Source organism: Neodiprion lecontei, chromosome 6 (genome assembly GCF_021901455.1).
Source record: "Neodiprion lecontei isolate iyNeoLeco1 chromosome 6, iyNeoLeco1.1, whole genome shotgun sequence".
Classification (NCBI taxonomy): Eukaryota; Metazoa; Arthropoda; class Insecta; order Hymenoptera; family Diprionidae; genus Neodiprion; species Neodiprion lecontei.
Window position 1 is genome coordinate 8127273 of NC_060265.1, and position 12018 is coordinate 8139290.

Sequence of the window (12018 nt, forward strand, 5' to 3'; positions counted from 1 at the left end):
TTGATTTTTGTAATTCGATCTCGGTTCATTAGAAAGTACGTAATCTGATCAACATGTTTCACAATTCAAGCATAGTAACGTTTCTTAGATTTTTATGAATCCTGACAATTTACTTTTCATTGTCCGTTCATTGATCATTTCTACTGAATAGACAACGACTTGTCAACAAAATACATATGATTGTAGAAATACATTCATGTGATTTATTTGTAAATAACTTGTTTTATTTTTGTCCTTATGTGAATATTTCATAGAACATCTCGTGTTGCCGAATATAAGGGAAAATTAGGGATGGACGGTACGCGAAATATGCATCATGGCTTCTCCAACAATTTTACTAACAAAATCTACATTTAATTTGATGAAAATGACAAATGGACGATGTGTACAAAAAAATAATAATGATAATAATGATATTATTAATAATAATAATAATAATAATAATAATAGTGATAATCAGGATAATGGTAATGATAATAATGATAATAATAATAATAATAATAATAATAGTAGTAGTAGTAGTAGTAGTAATAGTAAAATAAAGTAACAACGTTAATACATTATCAATTACAAGTTAGCTGAATGCTGTAAAATCCAAGAGAGACTTACAGTGAAAAACGATTTGCAAGATAAAGACTTGAATAAAGTTATATGTTTATTAAAATAATTATCGTTCTAAACATTATGAAATATCGAAATAAACAGTTCTCGTTTACTTAGTCTTTCAACTTTTCGGAATTATTTTTTTTTTTCATTCCTTTCTTCTTTTCAACATGTTCTGAACTTACACCTATGAATTCAACTATTTTTTTGAGACCTTGGCAAAATGGGCCATTATTATTATTATTATTTGTATTACATCATCAGACTGAAATAAAGAACGGTTATATATCACAAATTTTTATCTTTTTTTTTGAGAGAGAGAGGTCACAAGAACACACTCCCAGAACAAACCTACTTCATACCAGTATAATATTTAAATCTATAATTTAATTTACAGTATTGTTTACTATTATTATTATTATACTTTTAATCGAATATATATGTATATTCAATTGTTATAATACAAAGCTGCTAGAAGACTGCCGCATGCCAAGTAAAATACGAACATAAATGTTAGACCCTAACTTTTCATGTTATTCATTGCTTCGCCCCCTTCTCCCTACATCATATTATCATACTTATTTCGCCTTATCCATAAATACGTATGGAATTGCACGTCAAGTTTCACAAGAAAAAAAAAGAAAGAAACCAGAAAAAAAGAAATACAGTAATCAATTTTGATACGTTCAAAAAAAAGTGTCTTTAATATAAGATAAAATCACAAGAAACTATGACGTAAGAATAAAACAATATTTAAAGACCTATGTAGCTAAAATAATTGTATATGATTGACATTTGGCAGAAGTCTATTGTACGTGCTCTATCAAAAACTTATTAATTGGTATGACACAGCATTGTGAACGAATGATTATTTTCAAATTTCTATTGCCGCTATTTGAATTGACTTGTATGTATAAATATAAATATGTCGAAAAAACACAAACATAGGGTGTTCAGATGTATGTAAATGTAGATCAATAAATAATGATGCAAGATGAAAGAGAATATAGGTATAGTCATCCAACGATAGTCCTAATTCGTATTCATATTTCACTGTTTCCTATGCATATGTATAATGTATTTTTTATATGGATTTACAAATTTTATTATAAACAGTGAATAATTTTACGGCCAGTTTTGCTACCGAGAAATAGAACGAAAAAAAAGTTTTTGAGTAAATTTTCTAAGTCTATACACCTCACAACACAAGCATCAAGCAGTTTAGCTATACAGTTAGCTTATAATAAACTTTTTAAATTTTGATCCATTGATCATATTACTTAACATGCTGTCAAAGTTGAACAAAATTTTTTTCCTTCAATTCGCTCTCACGTATCTTCATATAAAGTTGGTTACACTCAATATCCCAGGAATTCACATAAATTTTAGCTGATTATAACCCTTTGAATCTTACACATTTATATCGCATACGGCTATGTTGAATACTTGAAGCAAAGTATAAGTTCAATATCATTTGTGAACAAGATGAAACATTTGGTACAACTCTGAGAAAATATTAGTATTCCAAATATTCAGTTTCAATTGCTTATTGAATACATCATTTTTCATAATACGCAACAAATTCTCCGCTTTCTCTAGGGGTACGTTGAACTGATATTTTATGCAATACATAAACAAGTAGAAGTGCCTCATTTTACATATTCGTTTTCATATTCCTACAAAAACAAGTACGATGAATGAATGGCACTAATCAGTTAATCCTAGTATTATATACCGGTTATAAAAGCGTATAATATGTAAATTCTTGAGATAAGTTATGACATATCCGTTGAAAAATGTTTCTAAATTGCACCATGAATTAATTTGATTCAAAATTTTCTCATCCTCCCCAAGAATACTGGTTCAAAAGAACGAAGCGAAGAGAAAAACTCGGAAAATTTAAATCGAATGGGATTAATCGAAGATTACAATTAATTCTTTTCTTAAACATTTATTTTGAAATAACATATTTCGGTTGCTGAATAAAATCATGCATGCACTGAATAGGTAACTTTTTTTTTCAACGGATGTTTCTACACAGTAGCTACTATATCGTTCAACATTCAATTTTGCTGAATTAAAAAGTTAGTCAGAACTGATCGTTAGATGTGTGTTGAGGCGCTGTATGAAAACAGAATACAGAATACTGTTACTATATCTTCAAATCTATTTACAATTGTTCTGTGATAATATGTCACATATTATTATTAATTGATAAATCAATAACAATAATATTAATATTAATAATAATAATAATAATAATAATAATAATAGTTACTAACTGGTATTTAGCTATTTCAATTATTTTATAGTTTAATTGCTATTTATTATACATAGTAAGTATGGATTCTCTTCACTTGTCACTTTATAAAGACAATGTACACGAAGAGATTTAACAAGTGATTATGGAAAAATGACGAATAGTCTTTGTTTGACTGGGATTAAGATTCAGAGCCAATTTTTTTTTTTTCAACACTTCTTCACTTTTGTCCTGTACCATTCTTAAAACACAGACAAATGGATTTTTCGAATTCAATAACTATTTCTACATGTAGTTAAAAGATGCATGGAAAGTTCATCATCATCGATTATTTCTGTTTCATCTCATTTCAATTCATATTTCAACATAGTCCCATCAACAGTTTCAATAAGTTATATGAACACAGACTCAATAGGTAATATATTGAGTGACATTAATATTAATCACAATAATCAAGAGTCTCCAAAGATGATATACCTGTACAGACTAAATTTAATAGGATAACCTATCTTGTTACTTATAAATCAGAATGAAACACCAGTTACATGTGTATAGAAATCTTTAATTATCAAAATCTGAAGTGTAAAAAAAAAGAAAAAAATACATATTTATAAATAAACCTTTTTTTTTACAATAAAGTTTATTCATCAATGTATCGCGATGAAGAAAAAACAAGATTCAGACTAGGAAATATCTTCAACTTTCCTCGGTTACCGTACTAAATTTAAGATCTCTTTAGGTAATATATACGTACCACAGGCATGAAAATATAATCATAAAACGTGGATTCTTCGGCAATACATCATTTGAATTGAACCCAATTTGTTTTGCGCCCAGAGAAATCTATAATCGTAGATTGCTCTTTCATTTTTGTGAGCTTTTTCCTCTTACTTATTTTTTATAATAGAAACTGATCATAAGTATAAACGCGTAGTGTGTGGATACTTACAAGTCCGGTTTGATTTGATAAGATATTAGTAAGCAGATATTGATGACATGTAAATACCGAAAAAACTTTCAATCAATTGATTATATTCATTATATAATTAACACATATTAATTTTTGTATTGGTAAAATGCAAGTTTTTATCTCCTTTTTTTTTTTGTTTCTTGAATTTTTCTTTTTGCCTGTAAGACATGCAAGAATCACCTTTGAAATCCCTTGAATTTATAATATAACGAATTTTATGAACACCGGCATTTCTTTAAATAAAAAATCTGTGCTTGAAAGTCATAGGATCCTGACTGCCGTGGACACTTGACTGGACTGGACTAATTTGATTCAAGAGAAAATGCATCAACATGCTAGTATTCCTAATGCGAACAATCACCAAAAACCCGCATACTCACTCGATTTGTCGAGCCTGATTATTGCATACCACACAGCACCAGAATATTCATTTCATCAAATATAAAGTAGTTAATTATCACAAAATCTTGCTTATGAAATCGATCGCAACTGCTGAAACTAATTGAATTGACGGAAAAAGTAAGCAGATTCTTTGGTTGATAGTAGTAGAAAAGGAAAGTTGGGCAATGGCAAAAGGTTCCTAAATTGTCTTTGTCAAACACAGTCTTTTATTTAAAGATGTTTCTTCTTTTTGTAAGTGAAGAATAATGATAATGATAATGATAATAATAGTCAATAATTGATCATAATATTACAACTATTTTTATATGCCCAGACCTATCCGTTAAGAATGTGGTAGATCAATAGTATGGCTCTCGTTGCCAAAAATTAAACGTAATCGTTTCATAGGAGGTGGTGGTGGGTTTAAATTTATTTCTCGTTTCTTGTGCCGCCTTTCCCGGTCTCTTGTTTTATGTTTCTTACGACGCCTGCCCTCTTCCACACCCTCGACTCTTAAAACTTCGTATTCCGGTTCATAACTGTCTTCGCTGAGGCTTGTACCAGACTCAATAACATCATCCAATACTGGAGAACGCTTCATACGTAATGTTAGCTTTAGCCTTCCTCCTGTTCTTTCCGGAGTCGCGGGACAAACTTGGCAGTTTTGATTGCTACTCAAAGACCATTGACAGTCCGGTAGCGACATTGACTTCTTTGTGCTCTTGTTCTCCTCTGTCACCAGCCTATAATCATTTAGATAATAACATCCAGCCTGAGTAATTCATGACATTTGTTCTGTAGTAACTTGAAAATCAAAAGTTTGAATGAATAAAAAAGAACTGGCGACTTTGCTTCAATAGCTTCTCATGAGAGTGTTGAATTCAGTTTGAAGTTGACGGAAAAATAATCTCGACTCAGATTTCCTTACGAAGATTCATTTCATATGGCATTGCTAATTCCAAGGCAGGCCAAAGACTTTACTCAAAACTAAAGCCATTTATCATCTGCTTATTTTTTAGCAATCACGTCAAAAATTAAAAAACAAGGCTACCGTTTCTGAGGGAAATTAGAACACAAATGTTCATTTCTCACAATTCGATAGACAGATTTACTGCTTTATACAGTTTTGAAATAATAACCACCATAAAAAAAAAAAATATATTCGATTTTGTTCGATTAAAAATGCTCGATCTTTCTCACCTTTCATTACCCGCTCCACCAGTCCTTGAATTCTCCGGCAAATAATTACTTTTTCCTTCCCAGCTGTTGGAATTCGGCTGCGTATTTGCACTGCGCGGCCAAGGTTCCTCAGGTATAAGTGCAGGAGGTTGCAGGTGGCTAAAAGCTTCCCCGCCTTGTGGCAACTGCAACCGAGATTCTGGACTAACCGATTGTCTGTCGTTATTTCTGCCTCGTCTAATCGCCGATATTTCAATGTCTTCCAAGTTGCTTTCCTTCTCGTTAAACTCGTATATATCACCCTGAATGCCTGAATCATCATCGGCAACTGCTACAGCTGCCACCGCTGTTGCGTCATTTCGTTGATGACCCCTTCGCTGGCTCCTTGTTAATCTTCCGTTAGTTCTGACTCCTTTACTTTTGTCTCTTGACGTAGAAACAGTCTGTTGTCCACTATCAGGTGAGTCACCCTCGACACCAGATTCCAAGGAAGGTTCAGTGAGCCGTTTGTGATTCCTACGAGACCTCAAGCTGATGTCAGTGCTTTTGGCTCGTTGCTGAGTTAATCTTTTTATTGTTATATTTCGCCGATCCTCAGATTTTCTGAGATTCATGCTGTGCGAATTGTCCAAGGTATCTTCTTTTCTTGGGAAATTTTGATCCGGATTATTTTTTCCAGTCATCAACTCTTTATCATACGTATTGTCTTCCAAGATACCTTTCCTTGAAAAAATATCGTGAGAATCGTGCCTCTGCTTTCGTGTATCATAAAGACTTTCATGATTACGTCGTAGATTTAGGGTGTGACATTTTTGTTCTGAAACAATTCCATTTTGCCTTAAAGCTGATGAGTCATTTCTACGGTTTTCTCTATCTTGATGGTCGTCGTTTCTAGTTGTATGACTTTCAGCAGCAATCGATGGTACCTGGACAGAGCTTTCCGATTTTTCATAGGTTTCTAAAGAATTTTCATTGCCAGTATTTATTATGTTGAATTCTTCTTCTTGCAGATGATACTTCACCTGACTTATTCTATCAGATTCACTGTTTGTTTCACTTACTTCACGAGATACGGAACTGGACCGACTAGTTTCACTGGAATTTTCATTTTGCTGGTTATTGGAAGCTGTCTGAAAGCCCATTGTGTGGGATTGATTTTCGTTAATCTTATAGTTGTGCTTCGTATCTTCCATCATATTTTCATGTACCATTAAACCATCTCTGACATTCTCAGGCATCTGCATTCCAATGAACCTTTTAACTCTCTCCTTGTTTTCTTGTTCGTCAATCTGCATCTGCATATCCTTACAAAAATTATCTTTATTTTCAATAGATGCACGGACTTTCTCTGAAAATTCATGCTTTTCACTAGTTGAGTTATGAAATTCATTATTCTTCGATGATCCGTTAGCATCGATCTGATAATCAAAATTTGTATGGCCTTTGTTGAGTGCTTCATCTTTCTGCTGATTTATCTGAAGGGAATTCAGGTTCGAGAGACAAGGAACCAAAGAATTACCACACTTTTGCTGACCATCAAAACATATTTTCTTATTATCAATGCCATAGGCTTCAACCTCTCGAGATTCGTCTTTGTCATTATTATCCATCGACGAAAGAGCAGACTTTGACGTCTCATATGCGTGTAAAGTAGACAGTCTGTTTTGAAGATTTTTATTCAAAACATTCGATGCTCCTGAATTTTCGTCGCCATTCTTGGTATGAAGTCTCCCCATACTGTGGGAATTTTCATCGAAGATATCTGCTCTTAAACCGTTGTTCGAATGACTTGGTTGCAGCCTTGAGAGTAATTCGACATTCTCATTTTGTGTTAGATCGGATTCATTCTTGCACATACTTATTTCATGTTCGTCTCGACTATTTGTTGTAGAACTGCTCGACCTCGACGAACCGTCATCCTCACTGGCCCTGGTTCTTTTCGTCTCTGTCCTCTTTTGAAGCCTGTAAGGCATACGCGAATGTTCGATTCCGCAAACGAATATCACAAGATTACATTTCGACAACTCAAAACTTGATTAAACAAAGAAAAAGCTTTACATAATGATTACCGAAACTTGAAACATCGATTGCAAATTTTCAAGTTACAAATCTCAAACAAAAATGGTGAGATAGTACAACCAATTATCGTATAATGTTGTTCACCCAATTTGAGTAGCGGAAAGTTGAAAGTCATGATCTTCAATACATACGGAAATTATTAATTAAACTGTTTCAATATTGTCGAAATATTCCTGTTGCATTAAAATGTATTCGCTAAGTCTATACAAACTTCTGAATATGGCCTTTCTAGGCATAGTTCATTACTCAATCGCCTAACTACACTGCACAAAATATATCTGTTAATTCTTTTGTATTTGATAGGGTAATTTAGAAAATACAAGTAATATTATAAACGACTCGTCAGTTTCGCAATTTTTTAAGATTACGAATATGGAGATATTTCATTATACGAAAAGCTAATTGTCTTTAAGAATGGTTATCAATCGTTGGATACAAAATACCGTGAATTACAGGCCAATAGCTCCTACTACTATCAGTATTCTCAGAAATCATACTTACCCCTCTTACTAAAATTGTGTCCTGTTTATCAGTTTTAAGAGCCGTCGCCCCATATCATTAGATTACAGAAATGTATACAACTACTTACCATGCAATTTCACTAACATGGATAAAGCTGAATATAATCGAGATTTCACAAAAGCATACCTGGAAGCTCTGAGGCTTTGACTGTTTTTGTTGTTATTGTTGTTGCTTTCTGTTCTCGCCATCGACTGTTGTTTATTCCTGAGATTTCGGGTGCTGACAAGATTTGAGGTAGAGTGTTGTCGAACCTGTGGGTTTTCACCATTGTTGTTCACGTTTACTGGCTGTTGCGCAATGTCCGAAAACCGACATCCCTGGGCAATCAACAACTCCGCGTCATATTTGGTCAACCCTTTTCGTCGCAATTCTTTCATACTAAGAGACAGGGGTGTTACAGCGGAATTTGCAACCAGCATGGCGTTTTTATCTGCCAAAGAATTTTCAGTTTGCTGTTGCTTGTTTCCAGATGGAGGCTGTTGTCGATGTTTTGTACGATTTATACGATTATCGGTTTCTCTTAAGCGATACCCTGCAACAGTTGAATAATTGAGTAAAGAATCTACCATTTAACTGTATTGAAGATGTTACACAAATAGATAAATAATCTAAACAAACGTAATCAAATTCGACCAAGATATGCCACCATATAACATGCACTACCAATAATTCGTGATGGCATCTGCTGTTTTATGTATATGTATAAATGTAGCCTATTACAATATCAATAAAAATTCAATACTTTTGCATGAATTACCAGATGAAAGCTCTTCGCCTGGTTTTTGACTGGCAAATGCACCTGTCCCACGTCTCTCGCACGTTTCGCATTCACAGTAACAGTTCCCATCACCAAAAAAATCCTCACCATAAAAACAGGTTATTTCTTCACCCACTTCTATATCACGCAAGACTTTGACGCAGGCAGTGTCTCTCCCAGTTGCGACAAACTAACAAAATGATTAAAAATTGAATTTTAACTACTATTTCAACCTTTAATCGACCATATATTCAAACTGTAGGAAACTATATCTAGGAATGAAATTTTCGAAAATCCAAGCTGATTGGATTATCAATGTTGATTGTACCTTGCAATTTGCTCGACAGTCGTGATTAATATATGCAGCAGGGCCCAGCCAAAGCTGTGCACAATTCTTTCTACAGCTGAACATTACCGAGAAATCATTTTTGCCAGGATGCAATAAAGCCGCTTCTTCCTGAAATTATTTGAATAACCTCTATTTTTTGAAACGAAACGCTTTGCAATATCAATGATGAATATCAAATACATTGACTCGATGTTTACGCATAGAAATAAATTTCACAGTATCTATCAGTAATTATTAAATATCAAACTGGGGTAATTAAGGAAAGATTAAAACCTTTTCACTAAGTTCGGCTATACACCCTACGAGGCATGAAATCTTTTCATGTTTTGGCCACCGACGAGTTGCACATATTTTGGCACCCTTCTGTCCCTCTAGTGAGTACCTGTAACAGGGCTCAATTGCGAACCCTGAATTTTTGTCAAATACTCTTAAATATCGGTAAATCTGCAAATAATGTACAATTTATATCAGAAAAATTAGAATATATAACCAACAAACGTAAAAAACGAACGATATTTGCAAGATCAAATAAAATCAAGTCGTATTTCGCCTTACACCTTCTATGCACATATCTGTAAGCTTTGATAATTATTTCATTAAATACAAGCAGTCAGTTGATATATAATTACCAGACACATCCTGGAATACAATAGACGGGTGTGACTTATATTTTCTTTAATACTTACGTGTTTTTCTAGATTAATCTGCTGCTGTTTAGATTTTGTATGGGGTAATCTTGCTCCCCAATCACCCCCCATTAATTTTTTGTAAGCTTTCTCATAATTTTGAGTTTGAATGAACTCTGTGATAATCTTGCGCAGTTCGTCTTTATTAGCTTTCAGAGGTCTGTATCTAAAGTATTAAAAAACAAAAATTATGAAATGTGAATCTGTGCACTCCTACGTCGAGAAAAGTTAGTTTGCATTAATAAGATTGTAATTGCTTTGATGTTGAATAAACAAAGGATTCACAAAAGAATTCAATTTCATTCTGGTTGTTTTATTTCCTTGAATCGATCATTCAGCAATCAAATAATTGATACCTAATATTCATTTTGTGCGTTGTGAAGCCTAAGTAGGGATCGAGCACTAGAGACGTTGCAAGATCATCGTTGTCAGAAAGCTCCTTGGGCGTCATACCACCTCCGCTACCACCACCACCACTTCCACCATTGGGCTGCATTTTTGCCCCCACAGTTCCGCCTACTCCCAATCTTCGCTCGTGCTTTCTCGCTACACCTGCTGAGCCCTGAACTGATAATGAATCCACCACCATTCTGCAGGTCTTGCTCTCACTGAAATCAGAATAACGAATGAGCTCACATCAGCTCAATGCTGAACTAAAATTTCTAAGCTGCAAACACTTTGATCAACTTTGAAGTCTGACAGAAATGACAAAAATTTTAATGAAGGCTTTCTACATACGCGGAAAATTATTTTCTATTGAAGATGTACTGTGTTGTAACGAGTTATGTGTGGAGAAAGAACATAAACAGTCTTTTGACAAGATCACAAAAATCAAGATTTTGTTACTTGAGGTAAGACTAGAGCTCACAATTTAACAGGATGTTAAAATTAACGTAGCATTTACATGTCCACGGTATATATGAAGAGGTTTAAACACCGCTAACGGCAGTAATAAGGGTGCGTAAAATTTAATTTATTTTCATAGTTGAATGCATTTACAGTAATAGTAATGGAGTTTATGAACGTAAAATGTGATCTGATTTCATTTATAAAGCATACCTAGAAACAGAACATTTCTCATGTAAAATACATGTCGAATATATTAGGCTCCTGGGAGTAAGAGAGTGATTCGTCATGATTTGAAGGAGCGGATAGGTGAATGAATGAATGATGTTGTGACCAGTGATGAATTCTCACAAACCATTGTACAATTCATTGGAAACAGAAGAATACTAACAGTTTATCACATGGCTTAGAAGCATTCGATATAACCACATGTAATGTAAATGCTGTTATACTGATTGAAACTGTAACAATGTGATCTAGTAAACCGATCCTGATGGAGGGTCAAGATTGTTGGATGTTACATGCTACATCTTTACAAGAAAATAAGACACCTTGCATTTTATAAAGGGGGAACCCCGAAAATTGATAATAATTTATAAGTTAATATGACACTTTGTGACACTCAAAGTGAAACTTCGCATAGTGACAATCATGCGATAGCTCTGGATGGTGATAAATTATTGAATTTACGTAAAATTTGTAATATTTTGACAATTTGACAAGAGGCTCTGGCGACCATGCCCTAATGGCCGCAGACAAACCGAGTGCCTGCTCGATACCCGTTTACCCCTTTATTGTGGATTTAATTTCAGAAGTTGATCCGATAATATGAATCGTCCGTGACACTCGGTGTCCGAATATTATTATAATTACCATAAAATGCCGCTCCTTATAGCAGGGTTCTCGCATTTTAGGTATATTTTCCGATATTTCACAGCGCAAAGAAGACGCGTTCCGAGCAACCATGGCAGGTTGACCGCGATACGCACTTGGAAAAATTAAACAATTTTATCGTATAAGTCCATTAACCGAATTCCGAAACGGTCGTGTCTTATTTCCCAGACTTTTGAGTATTTTTCAACTACGAATATGAACACGTCTTCCACCATATATTAGGCGTAATATTACTGAAACTCTTGTTTTGGAACTACAAACTATCGCGTATGCTTCTGTACTCACCGAAGTATGCCGATCTAGGGATCTTTCCAGTGACACCACCCTGCTAGAAATTATATTCCTCTTCACTCTGTGGCTCATTACTAGCCTCCTGTATCGCGCTACGCTCACTTCTTAGAATAGCGGTACGACGGAGGGAGAAAATTCTTCAAAATACATGTTCACTTGTTACCTGTTTCCGATATTCTATCAATTTTTCTGTCATTTATT

At 34.0% G+C, this 12018-nt stretch overlaps 1 protein-coding gene across 5 annotated transcripts; it reads right to left on the bottom strand.

Annotated features, from left to right (window-relative positions):
- Positions 1-2990: 2990 nt before the first annotated feature.
- On the bottom strand, positions 2991-11938 carry LOC107219757 (histone-lysine N-methyltransferase Suv4-20). 5 transcript variants are annotated; one of them, XM_046742462.1, is made up of 9 exons: positions 11812-11938; positions 10143-10394; positions 9787-9952; positions 9374-9544; positions 9080-9208; positions 8737-8941; positions 8121-8526; positions 5415-7355; positions 2991-4957 (listed from the first exon to the last, which is right to left on the bottom strand). In XM_046742462.1, exons 2-9 carry the CDS (start codon positions 10373-10375, stop codon positions 4558-4560), a joined length of 3651 nt encoding a protein of 1216 aa, XP_046598418.1. In that variant the 5' UTR covers positions 10376-10394; positions 11812-11938; the 3' UTR covers positions 2991-4557. The 5 variants fall into 5 exon arrangements, with proteins under 5 accessions (XP_046598418.1, XP_046598420.1, XP_015513572.1 ...); XM_046742464.1 differs by lacking the exon at positions 11812-11938 and adding an exon at positions 11506-11801 and having other exon boundaries at positions 8752-8941; XM_015658086.2 differs by lacking the exon at positions 11812-11938 and adding an exon at positions 11506-11801.
- Positions 11939-12018: the final 80 nt, after the last annotated feature.